Source organism: Arvicanthis niloticus, chromosome 3 (assembly GCF_011762505.2).
Source record: "Arvicanthis niloticus isolate mArvNil1 chromosome 3, mArvNil1.pat.X, whole genome shotgun sequence".
In the NCBI taxonomy this organism is placed as follows: domain Eukaryota; kingdom Metazoa; phylum Chordata; class Mammalia; order Rodentia; family Muridae; genus Arvicanthis; species Arvicanthis niloticus.
In genome coordinates, this window is record NC_047660.1 from 127,532,564 (window position 1) to 127,553,092 (window position 20,529).

Genomic DNA, 20,529 nt, shown 5'->3' on the forward strand with positions numbered 1-20,529 from the left:
GATTTGACACACTCTTTTCTCCTCTGTGCACCCCAACACACGTGGTACACACACACAGTTCTTTTTTTTTTCATTTTTTTATTTTATATTTTATATACATTTCAGATGTCACCCCCTTTCCCCATTTCCCCTCCCTAGAAAATCCTGTTCCATGTCCCCTTTTCCTTTTATATAATTTTTTTAAGTGTTAGTCAAAGGCTTTATACATTTCGTAATGCTCAATCAGAAGTGTAACCCAATACCCAACCTAGATATATAAACTGTCTTTGACTGGTGGAGACACATGGACATCTGCCTCCATGCCCCCTCCCCCTCTCTTTCTCTCTCTCATCACCCAGCTTCTCCTCTCCACCTTCTCCTCTCCTTACTCCATCTCTTCATCTCAGTACTCCTTCCCTCTTAGCTCCTCCTACATATCACCCTTCCTGTTAAAATAACACTTTTCTCTCAAAATACAATTAGAGCATAATTATTCCTATTTGTACCAGTGAGGTACAAGATAGTCCTAATACCCAGTCCATCATTTTGTTGACTAACCAGAACCTCTGTGGTCTCTCCTAACTAAAACACTTAGTTTTGAACCTGGCTTTTTCCTTGGCTTAGAATAATTGTCAGCTGAAAACCATCCACTCAGATCTTTTCTCTCAAAGTAAATGGCCAGGATTGGCTATGAGACTATAGGTCTTCAACCCTGTCAAAAATCCAGAATGACTGAGTTAACTGAAATTATGGGAAGCACAAAGCATAGCTTCTAAAACTTAGCCAATTTATAGAGACCGCTGAACACCTAGACAGCCCCTATACTACAGAACGTTGGAGCATCAAAACTTCAGCCTTCTGGCCCAGAATCATCTGACAGACCTTAGTGATGCAGAATTATTAAGGACTGATTACTCTGTCTAGGCAGATATAATCAGTCGACTATTCTGCAGGTATGTCCTTTTCTGGACAGTAAAATTTGTCTGTAGATGGAAAGAGGCAATTCTTGCCTTGTGGCTGTCTCTGCACAACTGGAGTAACTCCAAGGATGCTCCATTTCTTCTTAGAATCCACGACAGGAAGCTGTCAGGAGCAGACAGGTCTCTAATCAATGAACATTAATATAGAAATGTTTGTAACATCAATTCTGTGGACTTCTGATGTTTTGAAAACCAACTATCCATGTAAGATAAACTGAACTACTGTCTGTTAACTCCTTTCAGCTATTTCTAAATAAAACATAGAGAACACCCTAACAATAAACTCCAAGCCATGAATTTGCTATAGGCCCTTAACTCACAGGCTAACCATCTCAAATCTGTTAAAAAAAGTTAAAGAAGGACTGTGTCTAAGCCTTGTATTCCTAAATGTGTTATACAGGCACAATGCCTATGCGAGTACCAATATTCATCTCATTTTTATATCAATAAGAAACTCGTACCAATGAAAACCTTAAATTTGAAATCAAAGTAAATTTTGTACCATTTAAGAGATTATAACTTCATCTTGATACTAATTATACAGATTTCTATCAATAGGTTGTGGCTATGCACTAAATCCTAGTTAATCCTCCCTGTTCCAACAAAACCTCTACTTTTCCCTAGAAAGACAGTCCAATATTAACCACCTTAGTCCCCAAGCCCAGGGAATAGGGGCGTTGACTCTTCCTTAACTTCTTCAAGCTGACTCACTTCCTCAGCTCGTCTCCTCAGGTTGCCCACTCTTTTCTTCCTTTTTATTGCCCTTTTAGTTCATTTTATTCATGCCTCTACTCCACCTTCATGAGCATCTTCACTATCCTAAGATCGAAATGGATGCCTCTCACTGCATCTATAGGTACCTTCTCCCTCTTTCTGTTCACAACTCTTTTATGAAATAGTCTCTAGCTGTGTCTTAGGGTTTTACTGCTGTGAACAGACACTATGACCAAGGTAACTCTTCTAAGGACAACACTTAATTGGGGCTGGCTTACAGGTTTAAAGGTTCAGTCTATTATTATCAAGGTGGGAACATGGCAGCATCCAGGCAGGCATGGTGCAGGAGGAGCTGAGAGTTCTACATCTTCATCTGAAGGCAGTTAGGAGAAGACTGGCCTCCAGGCAGGTAGGATGAGGGTCTTAGAGCCCACCTCCACAGTGACACGCTTCCTCCAACAAGGCTACACCTACTCCAAGAAGGGGCTGGCTCATCTACTTCAAGAAGGCCACACTTTAACAAGGTCACACCTCCAAGTACCCCACTCCCTGGGCCAAGCATATTCAAACCACCACATGCTAACAGGAAGATTTATCAAAACCTTGAACCTAAGACTTGTATAGGGTGTTTCCATTCTTCAAGTGTATCTTCGGTACTTTTGCTCCCATGGAAAGTTTTGGAAATGTCAAGGGAACAAGGTGTATTCTGTTTTCTAGGAGTCCATTCATATGTAGCTTTCATTCATATCTTGTGCTGTGTGTGACCCGGCTTCAGTGAACTGAGCATGGATCATGTCTCTCAGTGTGAGCCAGTTTTGTCATGGGCTTGAACCTCTCTATCTTCTCCTTAGCATGAAGGAGTTATGAACAATCTGCACAGGCTCCTGTCCAAACACTTCATGTAATATGGATTTTTATATCAAAATATCTGGCTAGTACTGGAGAACTAGTTGGGATTTCAGGGCAAGACAGATTTCTGTTGGCCCCTTTATCCCATATAAAATCTTGCCAAATTACAACTGATACAAAGAAAAGATCTGCTGGCTATACCAGGCAAACAGGAGCAACACACAGCCCTTGACTCCGCTGTGGCCCTAACTTGTGCTGTTTGGTTGCAGGAGCTCGTGTAAATGCCAAGGACAACATGTGGCTGACCCCACTGCACCGGGCTGTTGCTTCCAGAAGTGAAGTGAGTGATCTCCCCGTTTAGTCTAATACCTTCTCTGGTCTGTAGAAAAAGAGTTCTTTGCATTGAGTCCTTAAATAAGGATAAGCAGGAACCTAGCAAGCCGTGAGGAGGGAGGGATGAAGCAGAGTATCCATGTTTGAGAAGAGAAGAGGCAGGGGAGTGAACCGAAGTCAGGTGGAGATTCCTGGGATGGAGAGAGTAGTGCAAAGTCAGTCATTGGTAGAAAAAAGCCTGTTAAGTCTAGAGCAAGAGTGTTACCCAAAATGGGCAGCTCTTTGTGTGTCTTATGCATGTCAGACATGGTGCTCTAGGAGGTATCTTGGTTATCCAAGTTGGACACAGTGAACCTTGACTTTGATGAGTCTTCAGCCTGGAACAGAGGGGACACAGCAAGCAGATCCAGGCAATGCCAGAGTGGGACAGGAGGAGGAAGTGAGCAACCTTGGCAGAGCATGGCACATCTCCCCAGAGCAGAGGTCAGTCAAGTTAGTCCCTGAAGGATAAGCAGGGGCCCAGCAGGTCGGAGGAGGGTGGTGGTGGTGCAAGAAGAGAAGAAGCAGAGGAGTGAACCTGAGGCAGGTAGAGGTTCCTGGGGCAGAGAGCTTAGTGCACGGTCAGTCAGATCATTGGGCTGCCAGAGAGACAACACCCTGTGAGTAATTGGCAGTGGTTTCAGCAGATCTTCAGAACAACCACCGTGGTGACAGGGTGGAAGTGGGGATGCATACAGGAACTCAGATAGGGTTGCCAACAAGAGGCCAAAAGCAAAAGGAGAAGGTGTGTGTGTGTGTGTGTGTGTGTGTGTGTGAGAGAGAGAGAGAGAGAGAGAGAGAGAGAGAGAGAGAGAGAGAGAGAGAGGACCAGTCATTTCAGACATTACTAATTGTAAACCTCACAGAATTTTGGCATCTTTGGAGAATGGGTAGAAAAGAAGCTGACAGGTCCTTCACTGAAGGCTTGGTGGGGTGGGGTGGGGTTGAGAAGATTGAAGTCCTGGAAACTAGCTTGTTTTGTTTTTTTTTTTTTTTCCCAAGATACAATCTGGGAAATATGTCACTGGAATGTAAGCTCCATGAGGGCAAGAGGATTTTATTGCTATTGTTGTTATTGTTATTACTATTATTATTCTATGATGGATCCCAAATTTAGAATGTTCTAGAAACAATTGAGAGTGGTATTGAAAAGTTAGTTTGTTGTTGAATGCTGGAAATATGCAAAGATAAGAAATATGTCATCATTATTTATATAGGTCTGGACTTCAGGGATGAGGATGGAAATCATGTCAAATGGATCAGCTGGTCTAGTGACAGGCTAATGGAGAGAAAGGGAGGGCCACTATGGGAACAGGGCTGGGAGGGAACCAGGAAATATCAGCCTGGCCAGAAAGGGCACAAGATTGTGACCTCAAAGGCGCCGAGCATTGTGTGGGTAACTTCCCAGTGGAGCTGCTCCCCTGGCATTGGAGGAGGTGATGATGTTTTCCAGTGAGCCTGCCCACATCACACGTGTCTGAGCCTGGCCTCAGTGCCAGCTGTTCCTCTCTGGCAGCTCTCTGGGAGCTTCAGAATCTACTTAGTTCCTTCCTTGTTGTGCTTGGTGTTCGGAGTTGTTTTTAAAAGCGAGTTGGTTGTATCCTCTTTCCAAGCAGCCCTTATAGAAGGAGGGAGGTAAAGAATCCTGAACTACCTTTGCTCAGGTACTAGGGAATTCATCTGAGGGCTGCATGTTGTGTTTCTGTTGTACCTGGGAAAACAGCACAATGACTGCTCAAGATAGGAAGACCAGCCTCAAGAGACCAGCTTCTTCATACTGGAGTACCTCAGAGGCTAAATCCTTAGTCATTTTAATGTCTTTAAAAATATGTGAATACACAGTCTTTTCTTCCTTACCAAGAATGAGATCTTTTTAGTTAAAGGAATTTAGACGCTTGCTTTCTATATGTCAGGTACTATACATGCTGATAGACCTACAAAGCACATAATACACAGCCATAAAGGCTGTGGTCCCCTTTATGTGGGGAAGGAAGGACACACAATACATGTTTGCAATAGTAGTGACCTTGTTAAGTGATCAGCCTTACAAAAGTACAAAACCTTAGGTCCCATCATCCATTTGCCCTCAGCCATCTTCTGCTGTTCTTGTATGTCTTGATGTTTGAGCTGAGCCGGCTTGATGATTTTATAGTTTTTAGATGTCCGTGTCTAAGAACAGCACTTGTTGCTTCCTCAACTAACCAGCAACCTCTGCAGGTTTTCTGGTTTTAAAAAAAAAAAAAAAAAAAAAAAAAAGCTGCCTGCAGATGGCTCTTGCCAGGGAGGAACTAAGTGTGAACTCACAAGAGATGATGCCTTTGTAGTCTCTTCCACAGTTGACCTGTTTCTAATGACAACTGGGGTGTCTGAGTCTGTCGTTCGACTATGCTCTGAACATCTGAACTTGGGCTCGTCATGATGTTGTGGAAGCCCTAACTTCAGGCTCATTTTTTCCTTTGAATTTGGTCCTCTTGCTGTTCTTTTATGCCTCTCTTTACTAATGGTTGGGAGAAAGGGAAGTAGGCCTAATAAAAAGGACAGAGGGAGTTTGGATTGTGTTTTTGCTATTTGGCTTATTATAAAGAGAATGCTGGGTTTGGGTATGAGCTGGTACATCCATCCGTTCTTCAAACTGAGATTGTTAATGAGTGTGTAGTAAAAACATTTTCTTCATTGAAAAGCTTTTAAACTCTACAGTACCCCTTGTCACCTGACATATTTGAGTGTCCCAGGATCAAGACAATTCGGAACCAAACAGCATTGTCTGCCACCTAATGCTCCGCCTATCCAATCTTTCTTTTTTGTTGACTTTCCCCAAAGTGGTGGAGAAACAGAGAAACTTTAACTTAAGTTTTAGGGAAACATTTTTATAACAGTGACCAACAGAGATAAGAAGGACTTGAGGCTTCTGGAGAAAGATTATGAATACTGTGAGCAATTTTATATGGTTTCCTGTGCCCAGTGTGTTCTTCTTGCTGCTTTGCTTTGCTTTCTTGATTAGTGCACCAGTGAGGAACAGAGTTAAGTGCATATAAGCCTGGAGGTGAACCCAGAAAGGCCTAACACTTGTTTGTTGAGGCTTACGGGCTGGATGCATTGTCAGCTGTGTTGCGTTTCAGGGAGTTCACAGCTTGACCTCGGAGATTGTGATGTTTGGGGCCTGAGTATGAATGTGCTGGCATCAGACATGCGTTCTTTCTGCTGTGATGGGCTGAGGGGCACTAAAGGGGAATTGCTGAACTTTTCACTTCCCTGTTCTAAAAACTGTTTAGGTTAGAAAAGTTAAAGTATTTTGGGGCATTGGATTGCGTACATTGTGTTTTTCTAAATGTTGCCGTTCTGAGAATGTATTGAGCATTTACCATGTGCTAAGGATTTTCTGACCATCAATCTACTTTAATCTCTGAGATTCTGACATCGTATGAAACCTAAGATATTGGTGATACTTATAGAGAAATTCATATGCTGTCTTAAGTTAGTTATTTAAAAACTTTATAATCTTAACCCACCTTTAAAACAATCTTCCTCTGGCCTTTATGCGATGTCTCCATATTTGTCGGTTTCCTGTCTGCATTACGTTTGTTCTCCTTTATGACCCATTTACTTTAACAAGATCATCTATGTAATCACTGGTTGTAACTTTCCGTCAGAGCTTGGTGGAATACCAGTGGGCACATGATTAAAGGCAATGACACCCTCTTTCCTTGAATCAGTCAGTTGAATAGACTTTAGCAGTGAACTGTTCATGTCTGGGCCATGTCTGAGCTTATTCTGATGCAGAGTTAGTGTGGTCACCCACCGTTGCTGAGGGTTTGTGATTGCAGTGATCATGTATTGCCCAGAAGATGGCAGCTCTCCAAAGCTCAGAGGCATCACAGAAGATTGCAGATATTCTTTGAACTCATCTTCCATGATGACTCTGAGCTTTGGAGGTGAGTGTATATTTAGTTCAAGGGTGATTACTCAACCACCGTTACTCTCAGCACCCTCTGAGCCATGAGTCTCTGTATTCACTGCAGACCTTTGGAAAGAGGCCTCTTTGACTAGTGCTGAGAGTGGTCATGGTCTGTGTGTATAAGTATATGCTTTGAAGGTGGTTCTGCACTTTGTTAACTTAGTTAAACAACAGAAGGAAATTTCCTCTAGTACCTGTGACATACCCAGTACCATGAACTTTTGAATGGAGTTGAGAAGTGTGTCTGATATCCAATTGGGGAGATGTTGGGTTACCTCCATAACTGTCATGCCACTATAGTGCAAATGGGCACATTTTGCCTGACAGGTTGGTATCATAGTTCCTAGGGTTCACAGCTGGGTAAGATTGTTGATGCATTTTCTCCCTCAGCCCCCATGCATAACGTCTTCCAGCACTCTGAAAGCTAGCCAGTAGAGAGAATACTGAATACTCCAGTTCAGTATGAATACTTTTGTGTTTGTGTTTCCTAACATTCAAAAACAAGGTTACGTGAATAGTCCCATAGTGTTCTCCTGTCCCTAAGTCTTCAGTGAGCACCTTTGTAGTGCTAGGTTATAGAATAAGTGTACCCTAGTAATGATTACAATAGTGGGGGAGGGAGTTTAGTTTGACATTAGACACTTCTAGAAGGATAATCCCATTAATTGAGCAAATTAGTTGAGGACCAACTTATACAGTTCTTAAAGAACATAAGAATGTTATAATCAATATGGGATAAAAGCCCCCAAAGGATTACAGAAATACAGTCTAAGCTTTCAGGATTATGTGTGGTCTCAGGGAGCATTAGCGCACAACACAGTAACTGTCCTGTTAATATGTGCCAGTTATCATTTACAAACCTTGCTAATGATCATGTTCCTGTATTTATGCCACCCAAAGTTACTGAATATATACTATGTACAAGGCACCAGCTAAGCTCTGAGCAGAATACAGAAAGTTGTCTTAAGACCCAGAGCCTCGTCTAAGGCAAATTATAAGTCACTGAACTTGACATTGCTTATGCCTTGTGCCTAGTTCTGAGCCTTATTTCTCCACAGTGATTTATGGCCGAAGTAAGTGCAGTGCACATGTGAGAGTTAAAAATCAGAAGTGGAGGTGGTAGTTTTAAGACGCGTACAGCGTCTCCTCATCTTTCCTATGTGCTACAGCGTATGCATCTATTTATCTGGAGGACGGACAGGCTGCATAAAGACAGAAACCCATAAAAAGTGGAAATCGGGTGACTTGTGGCATCCAAGTCAGTCTTCCCCTCTGTCTGCATCTTCTGTAGGGCAGGCTGCCACAGGGCATTGTCTGGAAAGGCCTACAGATGTAAGGCTGAGCACTAATTTGGCTGGAATCTTCATTCAGGAGAAATAGTAGGACCCTCCCCAGTGTTTGTTCATTAAATGAGAAAAAAAAGGGCTTTGAAAGAACACGGCATGTTGTGGCCCATGCCCTGGGCCACTAGCCCAGCACTGTGATCAACCTGTGAACTTCCAGAAACTTTGGAAGAAAGTAAATAACTTCATACCCAGGTGTGGTGGCTTATCCTTGTAATTGTAGCATTCAAGAGTCTGCAACCAGTGGATCTTGAATCCAAGGACGGCCTGTGCTGCACAGGAAGCCACACCTCAGTGAAACCAGACAAACAAGCAAAAAGGAAAAAAATGACTCACAAAAGAAAATTTCTCCACCTTTTAGATTTAACAATAAGTCAATAATTTTATCCTTCATTATTTTCATTCTAATTGCTTTCAGTTATATTTTGCAAGAGTTCTGGGTTTGAAGCACTGAAAATAATAATAAAAATTTTATTGAGACTGGGTACCATTCTGGTTTTGAGTTTGTGATGGTTCTTCTGCTACTGAGAGCTGGGATTGTGGTGTGTTACACTGGCGCATTTAGCTGAAAAACGTAATTGTTAAAAAGCTAGACTCTTACCACAGATAGTTGTGAAGCCACTAAGTATCGTTACTTAGTCCAGAAAGTACTGGCCGCCCTCCTCCTGTGTTAATTTCTCCTTCACCTTGTATATTTACGTAGAAAACTCCTAGACATTAAGTTTTAGCCAGTGTGCAAATATAGTCTCCTAAGTAGCTATAAAATTATTTTTTCACAAAACCAAGTTAAAGTACTTCCAAGGCTGACATGTTTGAAATAGGAACACAACTTTAAAATCAAAATCGTTTTTAAAGCAAGAATTTGCTGTGGTCTGAATATTATATTAGATTTTTATTAAATATATTAAGCCAATTTGGCAGGATAAGCTATAGCTTAAAATTATAAATGACTAAGGAGAATTAACATTGGGATACATTTATGACAGGATACTTACTTGGCTGGGCTCATCCAAATCTGGTAGAAGTCGCTATACCCGTGAGCCAGCCTGCTGATGGGTCATCGGCCTGAGCTTCAGCCACCTGCCGATGAACTGAGGCTTCCCACGAATGCAAAGCGTCATCCCAGGGCACCGCTAGGCCTGCTCCGTTTTGTATGTTTGTGAAGTTAATGCCACAGTCTTTGTTGTTGTTGTTGTTGTTTTGTACTGGTCATTAGTTCTAGGGTCTGTGCAGGATGGGCAAGTGCTCTATGTTTAAGGTATACCCCCAGCCCACAACATCTTAAACTACTCTGTTTTTGTGGTTTTAAAAAAATAATATTTTAATTTTTTGAGATTACAATATATTTGCATCATTTACCTCTTCCCTTTCCTCTCTGGGCATTCCCATATACCCCTCCTTGGTGCTTTTTTCAAATCCATAGCCTCTTGTTTTTCATTAGTTGTTGTTGCATATATATATGTATATATATATATATATTAAAATATAAAAGAAATAATAATAAATACGTATACAAATACAAATATATAAATATAATTATTACTTACTCAGTCTGTGTAATGTTGCTTGTGTGTATGTTTTCAGGGCTGACAATTTGGTATTGAGTGCTTGATGTGCTTTTCCCTGGGAAAGACTATTTCTCCTACTTCCAGTATTCCTTGCTTGCCCGTGGTTCTTCATGTAGGTCATGGGATTCTTTCCCTGTCCACTTTACTGTATCTGTTGTTGCTCAGCTCACATTTGGGCAGTCAGGTTGGTGAAACTTTGAGCGTAGTTTCTGACATTCCTAGAAGACACAGCCTCACAGTAAATTTCCTGACCTGCCTCTTCCAATCTTTCTACCTCTCTTCTGTAATGCTCCTTGAGTCTTAGGTGCAGGAGCTGTGTTGCGGATATTTTCATGTTTCAAAAAGTGAGTTTTTAGAAATTAAGAAACTCCTTTATACACTGTTTATTTCTTGGTAGAGCCCTCTTACACTAGGAAAGTGGAATCATGAGGTAAACAGATATAAATATGAAAATGGAGAACGCTGGAGGAAACGCATGTAACAAAAGTAGAGAGAAAAATAAAGGTCTCGGCTCTTCAGGGCTCTTCAGGGTATCCCTGATCTATAAGAGTCGGGCATAAAAGGACAGTGTGGTGACATTTGCAGTCACATGGGAAAAGTTCACAGGAAAGAGATATCCTGCCAGGTATATTAACCTTGTATGATAATAAATTTGAACTCTTGAACTGCAACCCAATGCCAGTCATGGTTGCCTTGGATTCAGAGCTGATAAAGATTATGTAAGGACCACATGCCCCATCTTGTACAAGTCTAGCATTCTCTTGGTGATTTCAAAGATTTGGGGAGATTTGGATTGCTGCTTGTATTCCTTGCATTTGTCTCCTTAATGCGTATGCCTTTGAAAGTTTGCTCTTAGGCACTGGCATCCACCTCTCCTCACATCCTCACATCTTCATCCCTGGGGCACACTAGGACTTTCTACTTACTTTGCAAAACACTGAAGCTCTGTTCATCCTTCATCAAATTCACAACTGACCCTTCACTGCATAGCCAGGGCCTTGCTTCACACCGAGGCCTCTGACTTCCAGCATGGATTTCTCCTTAGGAGGTACCTTAATCATAAGCAACATTTTCCCAGCAAAGAAAACTTTAATCAGCCTTGATGATTTTCAATTTCTGATCATTCAAACCAAGGGCTGGCTATCCTGGAGGTCTTCAAACTTTTTATGCAAAAGTCTAGATTGCATGTTCACCTTTGCAGTTTGTAGAAGTAACTTTGACTTATCTGGAGGCTTACTGCTGAATAAGCTCACCCTTGCCAGTTCTTTCTGAGCTCTGGCTGGCTAGTTCACTTCAGCTGTTCTGCCTCAAATTCTTCTCTAAGCTGACTGATTCAATCTGGCTTCTCTCAGCTTCTCACTGGATTGCTCTGCTTGGCCTCAAACTGACTCTGGCAGTTTGCTCTAATCTTCTGGCTCCTTCTTATTCTCTGGCTTCAACTGCCTCTGCTGCACCACACTGCACTGCACTGCATGGACTCACGAATGAGCTCAGCCTCACTGCACTGCATGGATTCATGAATGAGCTCAGCTCCACTGCACTCACTGCACTGCACTGCATGGACTCATGAATGAGCTCAGCTCCACTGCACTGACTCCCAACTGACTTTCTCCCTGTGCTGCTCTTACATAGATTTTCTCCTGAGAGTTGGGTGTGTCCTATCTCTGACTCATTCTGTCAAATCTTTCTCTGATTTGTCACTTTGTCTGCTCTATTAGATGTCACTGTTTGGGATTAAAGGTGTATACTAAAGGATTCTAGCCAGAGAGATTAAAGATGTGTACTAAGGTCCCATCAGCATTCCAGCGGGATCACACAGACCTAGAAGGTCTTTGGATGTGATCAGAGCAGCCTTGTTGCTGGATAAGATTCCTCCACAGTAGTTCACCATCTCAGCTTCTCAGCTCAGCTGTGGTATCGTGAAAACAGGTATGGACACTTTTAAAGATGGACCGTGTCCCCCTCAAATAGTTTTTTACAAAAACAAGACACAATATGTGAATGGTTAAAATACTTTAAAGATAGTGATTATGGCCTTGAATTCAAGATCTTCGAGCCTCCCAAACAAAAAGCATTTATTTACATGTAAATATCACTTGCATATAACTCTATGTGATCTTTGCTTAGCATATCGCCTTGAATAAATGAATTGTGAATTATTCCTAAGCATGTATTTAGATGTATCTAGGCTATGTCTTACCTCCTCTGCATTATGTTAATAATCACACATTTTATGCTGAGAATATTGATGCTGGTAGAACAGTAGTTTAGCACGCAGACTCTGTGTTTGATCGCCAGCACCAAGAGGAAAAAATGATAATTATATTTTTATTAACTTTCAATTATAAATTTCTCAAGAATTCTCTAGTCTTAACACTCAAGAGAATAAGCTTGTGAAATGATCTTGCATATTTCATTTTGTTTATCTATCCTAAATTCACATAACACCTAACAGAAGCAAGAACCCACACAAGCACAGTGAAATAACACTGAACTAAGGTGAAGATGTTCAAGTGATAAGTGTGTACTATTGCTTTGCTGTGAATATGAGAAGTGGGTGCTACCATTTCATGTCCTATATCTGCAAAACATTTTTGTGGCACACATCTTCAAAATAGTGTTATCTCATTTATATTTAAGTTATATATACATAAAATAGCATGTATCTTCAGGGTGGGATATTCTATTTATCTTTTGCTTGTACAACCATGAAGGTAACAGTCTTCTTATGGCTTTTCTCTGCCTTGACCATGTTCTTGTCAGAGCTGATTAAACCTGTCACTGCTTTTTACCCCCAAAAGCCAATGGTGTAAAGCTTTCCCTAGAGGTATAAGAAGCTTCAGTGCTGGGATTATACTTGTTCTGTTACTGTTGTTATCTCTGGTCCTTGGGTACCTTGCATGGACCTCTTCCTCAATCCCCCAATATTGGAGATTAAGCCTATGACCTCATACTCTAGACAAGCATTCTGTCAATAAGCTATATCCCTGTCTTAGTCAGGTTTCTATGACTGTGAAGAGACCCTGTGACGACCCCTTACAAAGGAAAACTTTTAATTGGAGCTTTCTTACAGTTCAGAGGTTTAGTCCATTACTGTCATGGCAGGAAGCACAGTGGTGTATGGGCAGATGTGGTGGTGAAGAGGTATCTGAGAGTTCTACATCTGGATCTGCAGGCAGCAAGAAGAGATACTTAGTGTAGGCCTGACTTGAGTATCTGAGACTTCAAAGCCCATCTCCAGTGATACACTTCCTCCAACAAGGCCACACCTCCTAATCCCTTTGAGCTGGATGGGACCATTTTTATTCAAACTACCACAATCCCTAATCCCCTTTGACTTTTCTTATTAAGATGGTGTCTTATTAAATGTCTGTAACTCAAACTGCAGTCCCCCTGCCTTAGCTTCCCAAATAGCTGAGATTACAGTTCTGTGTGCCACTAGATCTGGGGAGTTTTAGGGCTGTTAGTTTAAAGGTACACATTAGAATCTGTAAGTGCACTTTCCGTCAACACTGTGCACTGAGTCACAGAGGGAATGGATGAGAGGGTGAGCCTGAATTCTTCCGTATTTAAAGGTACACATTAGAATCTGTAAGTGCACTTTTGGTCATCACTATGCACTGAGTCACAAGGGGAATGGATGAGAGGGTGAGCCTGGATTCTTCAGTATTACTGTAGAAGCTCCATTCTTCCCGAGGATTTCCCTATGTAAGGGAGGGAAGAGCCAAGGGCCAACCCCAGGTAAATAGCAGCTACAAGTGGAAATTCCAGTGCTACCTTCCCAGATCACAATAGACTGTTGCTGCATTGAAATAGACTTCAGAACTTATCAGACCAATGTAGATCAAAGTGTCTTCTTATTCTACAGTATTATATTATGATTTATCTGTTATGTTGTGATTTAAATGTTCTTCTGTTTATTTTTGTTCTTTCAATCATTTTTAGGCTAGGGTCAAATTAATTTCTTTGGATCTTTGTAGTTCTCCCAGTGTTGCATGCACAGGTGGGCATCAGCACTGCTTGTGGGGCCTGTGAGACGGCTCAGCAGGCGAAGGCTCTTGCCACTAAGCCTAAAGACAGAAGCTCAATTTCTAGAACCCACATGGTAGAAATAGAGAACGGACTCCAACAACTCGTACTCACAAAAACAAATAAATGTAAAAAAAATTATGTTTTACTCTAAAAATGGGCTCATGGAATATTGAGTAATATTTATCAGAAAACCGTGGCTTTAGAAGGTGAACTTAATTTTAGATGTGGGCCAGGATCTTGACCTGAACGAGCAAGATAGAGCGACTGGTTCATTCTGTGTTACTCTTCAGATCTCTACCTCATATAACTTGGGTCATCCACAGCCTGCCTGGAAGGGCAGCCTTCTTTCCTTTCTCACTGTAGTTCCTGTGTCCAGGGAAGCACCTTTCCCACAGGAAGTAGTGACTGGGCATTTGTCAGTGATCCTGCAAACTGCTTTTGTTGTAGGAGGCAGTGCAAGTACTGATTAAACACTCGGCTGATGTCAATGCAAGGGACAAGAATTGGCAGACCCCCCTCCATGTGGCAGCAGCCAATAAGGCCGTCAAGTGTGCAGAAGTGATCATTCCCCTACTGAGCAGTGTCAATGTCTCTGACCGCGGGGGACGCACAGCCTTGCACCACGCGGCTCTGAATGGACACATGGAGGTGAGTGTTCTCATCATCGGGAACTGGGCCACACTACTCAGACCTTGTTAACTACAGATAGAACCACTGTTGAGACTTTATGTGAATGTGAGAGTATGCCAGGTATGTTACCTGGGCAGTTATATACATTCTCAAAATCAGACCATAATGAGTTGAAACAGTAGGTTGTCATTTCAGTCTTCTCCCTTGACATGAGCAGTGGGGCCTATCTTTTGATGCTAATTTGGTTTAGATCACCGGCAAGCAACAAGGAGCCATCATCATTGGAAGGAACACCTGCTTTCCTTGTTTGTTATCTTTCAGATGGTCAGTTTACTCTTGGCCAAAGGGGCCAACATCAACGCATTTGACAAGAAAGACCGACGTGCTCTCCACTGGGCCGCATACATGGGTGAGGATTCTGTGTGTGGAAAGCAAAGTGCCGGGGTCTTTGCTACCTCAGTGGTAGGGTGAGTGCCTACTGTGCACAGGATCCTGGTTTTGATCCCCAACATATCAAACAACTAAAGACCACAGGCAGATGACCTTAACTGCACACGCCACGGGCCTCTTGTTGACCATGTAGGACAAGTCTGACTTAAGTGTTGGATTTCACTTGAATGAAGATTTGGACTGTTTTCCTGGCATCTGGCATCTGTGAAGTGCTCTAGTTGGACTCCTGCCTTGTCAGAGGTTTATTTATCCCAAAAGAGAGGGGAGGATGACTCATGGCCTGGACCTCTCTGAACATTCTTCACTCTGGATTGGAAAGCTACAAACATGGCTTGAAGTTAGTTTGTTATGGTATCAAATAAAGTGTTTAGGAAAGAAAGCAGGCTGGTTAACAAAGCAAGGACACTATGCTCTTTATCTCTGAGCTTCTAAATATTTTTGAAAGAAACAAAGGAAAGGAAGAGAGGGCAGTTTCCTGGCTCCTCTGTATATGGACGTGGAGGATCCCAGTAGGTCAGGTTCCCCTCGGTCCACTTCACTCCCCTAGAACCGAAAAGGTTGCATCTCTCTATTGTCCTTTCCTTTTGATTGGAGCAAAGACCTTGGACAAATGATAGTCCTCAGAGTTTGTCCTCAATGCAGACATGAAATGGATCAGGAAAATGCTGGTGATCTTTTTTGTGTGGTGAGTTGTATGTTTTTGCTGCTTTCTTTGTCAAGGCCACCTGGACGTTGTGGTAATGCTCATTAACCACGGTGCAGAAATGACCTGCAAGGACAAGAAGGGCTACACCCCGCTGCACGCTGCAGCCTCCAATGGGCAGATCAATGTTGTCAAACATCTCCTGAACCTGGGGGTGGAGGTAAGCACTGATGGCTACATTGCTGCCGGTTCACGTCTTTCTGTCTGGGTTTTCTTCTACTCTGAAGTGAAATCCTCTTTGCATTTTTACTCAAGTGGAGAAAAATGTATTGCCTTGGATCATGTATTTCTTAATTTATATGAGCTGATAAAGTACATTAGGGACAAATAGCAGGAAACTAGAAACAGACTATAGACACAGAGAAGTATATAAACATTTATATTTCTTCTTTTTTATTTTGTTTTGTTTTGGTTCTGGGTTTTTTTTTTTTTTTTTTTTTTTGGGCAGATTTCTCTGTAATCCTAGCTGTCCTAGAACTTGCTCTGTAGACCAGGCTGGCCTCATGCTCCTCCCAGCAAACATTTATATTTTATGTAATTTGTAATAATCAGTCATTTTAAAAGGCCCATTGGAAGTGGACCTCGGACGTTGTGGCTCACAGCAGGGAATAGATGGATGTCGGGGATTGAATAAGAAGTATTGATGGCGAGCTTGAACCGTCGGCCATCTCCTTCTGCTAGGAACAGTAATGCTCAGGGCATCTTACCCCTGGAGGAAAGGAGAGTCAAGTGCTGTGTGAGACAAGATGCTATCATCCAGATCCTTGAGCATGTCTGGGAAAGCCATGGACTAGCATGGACCTTTGCTCTATAGGAAGATGAGCTTGGTGAGGTATCAGGCAGAATGGATTCTGAGCCTGACTTGAGGACACTGTGTCCACAAGCCACTGGCTTGCTATCCCTGTCCGCTCTCTTAATGGTCACGGTTCCCAAGCATTGTGAAAGTCTCTTTGCTTTCCGTTTTGTTTATCCATCAGATCTGGATAAACCCCTCCACGGGCTGAAACCTCTAACAACCTTGGGGCTTTTTTGTTGTTGTTGTTATATTCAATTTTGCTTTTCTTTCCCCAGGGGGCGGGGGTTGGGGGTATAGGCGCTCTCAGGATAACCCGCTGGGGATCAAGTGATCTCTGAATAATTACGCTGATGGGTGGATATTTCCTTTCTCTCACCAGAGCCATTAGGTCTTTTGTGGTAAATGGAGTAAATTGGCTCCAGTGATTTTAATTGCCCTTGTTGGATGCTTTGCAGATTGATGAAATCAATGTCTATGGGAACACAGCGCTTCACATTGCCTGCTACAATGGCCAGGATGCTGTCGTTAATGAGCTGATCGACTACGGTGCTAACGTGAACCAGCCCAACAACAGTGGCTTCACCCCTCTGCATTTCGCAGCGGCCTCCACTCACGGTGCTCTGTGTCTGGAACTGCTAGTGAACAATGGGGCCGATGTGAACATTCAGGTATGGCACTCAGTCTCTCTGCCTTAAACACCTTTGCTCTGAGCCGTTGAGCTAACCTAACTACTGTCGGTTATACTGTATCTTCATGAACTGGAAGTGCTTTGATTCACATAGCCCTGTCCTGGATTGAGATGCTGGGTTGCCTCTCTAGGGATGATGGTACCAGTGCTTGGCACCAAGACGCCTTTGTGGATTAATGAATGCTCCAGGGTGAATATCAGGCCTTAAAGGTGTTGCTAGCTCAGCCCATATTTTAGCATAGCTTGGTGAGCTGATAGGGGAGAGCTGAGGATTGAGAGGGATGACTAACTCATGATTGTTCCTAATCCCAGCATGCCCTTCAAATGCTTTTCTTCACCAAGCTGTTCCTTAGTGAAGAAATATTGACTGGATAGCGGTGAGCATTCCTTCAGCCATGGAGTTGCTTAAGGACTGCCCTGCTCTTAATCTGACAGTGGAGGAGAAACTGAGCATGAGACTCGATCTCTGGCCATTACAGATTCATGATACAGGAGATAAAACATGCATAGACACTTGAGGCAAAATGTGATGAGTGTCGAGAGAAAAAGAGGAAGAAAACTTTGCAAAGCCCACATGTTAGCTTGTCCCTTGTTTGGGGATAAAAGAAAATGAGCTCGTCTTTGAGCAGAGAATTTGAGAGGAACCACAGAAATCATTCGGGAGAAGGCGTTCCCAATAGAATGGTGTGAATGAGGGAGGGTGGAGCCATGGATAAGAAAAGCTGTGAGTAATCTGGTGACTTCTCAGCTCACCATGACGGTTGATGGAGGCAGCCTATGCTGCTGTACACTCAGTGTTTCCCATCTGGGTTGTACTGAAATGCCCTTACCCTGTAGCAGAATATCCTGAGCAGTGCCCCCCCATCATCCTCATCACCCCTATCCTCATCCTCACCATCTCCACCATCCTCAGCTTCAGCACCCCCACCATCTTCATCCTCAGCACCCCCACCATCCTCAGCCTCAGCACCCCTCACCATCCTCAGCCTCACTTCCTTTTCTGCTTGCATTCAGGACTCCTAGAGCAAAGTCTCAGGATCTTCCATGTCTATGTTGAAAAGTCATGATTTCAGAGGTTTAATTTCAGGACTAAGTTTAATCTCGAGATCTAAGCTCTATTTACTGTTAAATATTTTTATATTTTTTTCTTACAAGTTCTCACATTGAAGAAATGTGAGACAAATGATCGGAATAACATTTTGTTGTAGTTGAACGGAGTGTGAGTTGGAGAAGGAGCCCACACACAGGAGAAACTAAAGCAACAGGCTCACACCACAGCCAGGAGCTTGGGCCTCCATGGGCTGCGGGAACTCCGACCTTTGCAGAACACTTAGAAACAACAATTTAACTGCAGAAAATATGCAAGCACAGGAATATTTCAAACTCTGATATGATAAAGCAAAATAAGACCAAAAATGGAAAAAAAATACAAGCTCTTAACAAACAAATTAGAGCAGAATGACTCACGGAAATTTCCATGCAGTATACGTGACAATATGTTTAATATGCTTAATATATAAAGAGTTCATGATAAGAAATATGGTAGGCTACTAGAAAATTTAGCAAATGTGGAACACAAGAGAAAATTTGCAATACCCATGAATGCCACGAAAACAATTCCATATCATTAGTGATTAAAAGATACAGGCTAGAGGAGTTAACAGACAACAGCCCAGATTGCCTTACATAAATAGTTGGTTTTCAAAACATCAGAAATCCACAGAATTGACATTACAAACATTTCTGTATTAATGTTCATTTTGATTAGAGACCTGTCTGCTCCTGACAGCTTCCTGTCTTGGATTCCAAGAAGAAATTGAGCATCTTTGGAGTTATTCCAATTGTGGTGAGACAGCCACTAGGCAAGAATTGCCTCTTTCCATCTACAGACAAAATACTGTCTAGAAAAGGACACATTTGCAGAATAGTTGACTGATTATATCTGCCAAGACAGAGTAATCAGCCCTTAATAATTCTGCATCACTAGGTCTGTCAGATGATCCTGGGTGATCCTGGGCCAGAAGGCTGAAGATCAGATGCTCCAACGTTCTGTAGTATAGGGACTGTCCAGGTGTCCAGTGGTCTCTATAAATTGGCTATGTTTTAGAAGCTATGCTTTGTGCTTCCCATAATTTCAGTTAACTCAGTCATTCTGGATTTCTGATGGGGTTGAAAACTTATAGTCTCATAGCCAATCTTTGCTATTTACTTTGAGAGAAAAGATTTGAGAGGATGGTTTTCAGCTGACATTCATTCTAAAGCCAAGAAAAAAAAGCCAGGCTCAGAACTAAGTCTTTTATTTAGGAGAGATGACAGAGGTTCTGCTTAGTCAACAAAATGATGGACTGGGTATTAGGTCTATCTTGCACCTTACTGACATAAATTACTATAGTTATGTTCTAACTGTATTTTGAGAGAAAAGTTTTATTTTAACAGGAAGGGTGATATGTAGGAGGAGCTAAGGTGGGAGGAGTACAGAGAGGAGGAGTAAGGAGAGGAGGAGGAGGAGAGGAGGAGCTAGGTGATGAGAGAGAAAGGGGGGGGCAGACATGGAGGCAGATATTCACATGTCTCTGCCAGTCAAAGATAGTTGATATATCTAGATTGGGTATTAGGTTACACTTCTGATTGATATTGAGCATTACCAAACTTATAAAGCCTTTGGTTGACATTTAAAAATTATATAAAAGCAAAAAGGAGAAGGAGGTATGGGATAGGGGTTTTCTAGGGAGGGGAAATGGGGAAAGGGGATGACATCTGAAATGTAAATAAAATATCCAATAAAAAAATAAATTTAAAAAAGGATAAAAAAGATACAGGCTAATACTTTAAGGTTGACAAACATAAAGAATATTAATTCCTAGACCCGGTGTTATCAGAGCACAATAAATATGTATGTGATTTCATTTGTATTTTTTGAGACAAGATTCACTTTATAGCCTACACTGGCATGAGAATGCCTTTCTTCCTGCTGGTCTGAATCTGGATTCCAGGTGAAGACACCATCTGCAGCTTCACTGTATGTGTCTGTGTGTATGTACAGAAAGGCCATAAACTAGCTGGAGTAATGTCTATACACTATCAGTTATCACCTGCAGAGACAAAATTCTGATTTGGGATTTTAGTTTTCTTTATTCATTTTGGAAAAACCCTCTGATTTTGATCAGTGGCCATGTTTTTAAACTCAAAAGAAAGCATTTTTCATTCTGAGGAAAAAAAATAACATAGCTTCAGCTGACCTACAAATGAAATGACTTCAAAATAACTGAAAGTTAGTGAAACTGGAGTAGGTAATGAGTCATGAGGATGAGGAATGGGAGGGGCAACGAGGAATGGGAGGGGCCACTGAGGAATGGGAGGGGCAACGAGGAATGGGAGGGGCCACTGAGGAATGGGAGGGGCAACGAGGAATGGTGGGGCCAATGAGGAATGGAGGGGCAATGAGGAATGGGAGGAGCCAATGAGTAATG

General features: G+C 42.2%; 1 protein-coding gene across 6 annotated transcripts in view; it reads left to right on the forward strand.

Moving 5' to 3' along the window:
* Nucleotides 1–20,529, forward strand: part of Ankrd44 (ankyrin repeat domain 44) — a 297,082-nt gene that overhangs the window by 145,790 nt on the left and 130,763 nt on the right. For all 6 annotated transcript variants that reach the window (XM_076931903.1, XM_076931905.1, XM_076931904.1 and 3 more), the window contains exons 4-8: nucleotides 2,792–2,862; nucleotides 14,240–14,440; nucleotides 14,744–14,831; nucleotides 15,593–15,735; nucleotides 16,827–17,039. In XM_076931903.1, coding sequence (XP_076788018.1) covers nucleotides 2,792–2,862; nucleotides 14,240–14,440; nucleotides 14,744–14,831; nucleotides 15,593–15,735; nucleotides 16,827–17,039 — 716 coding nt within the window. The remainder of the gene's footprint in view (nucleotides 1–2,791; nucleotides 2,863–14,239; nucleotides 14,441–14,743; nucleotides 14,832–15,592; nucleotides 15,736–16,826; nucleotides 17,040–20,529) is intronic.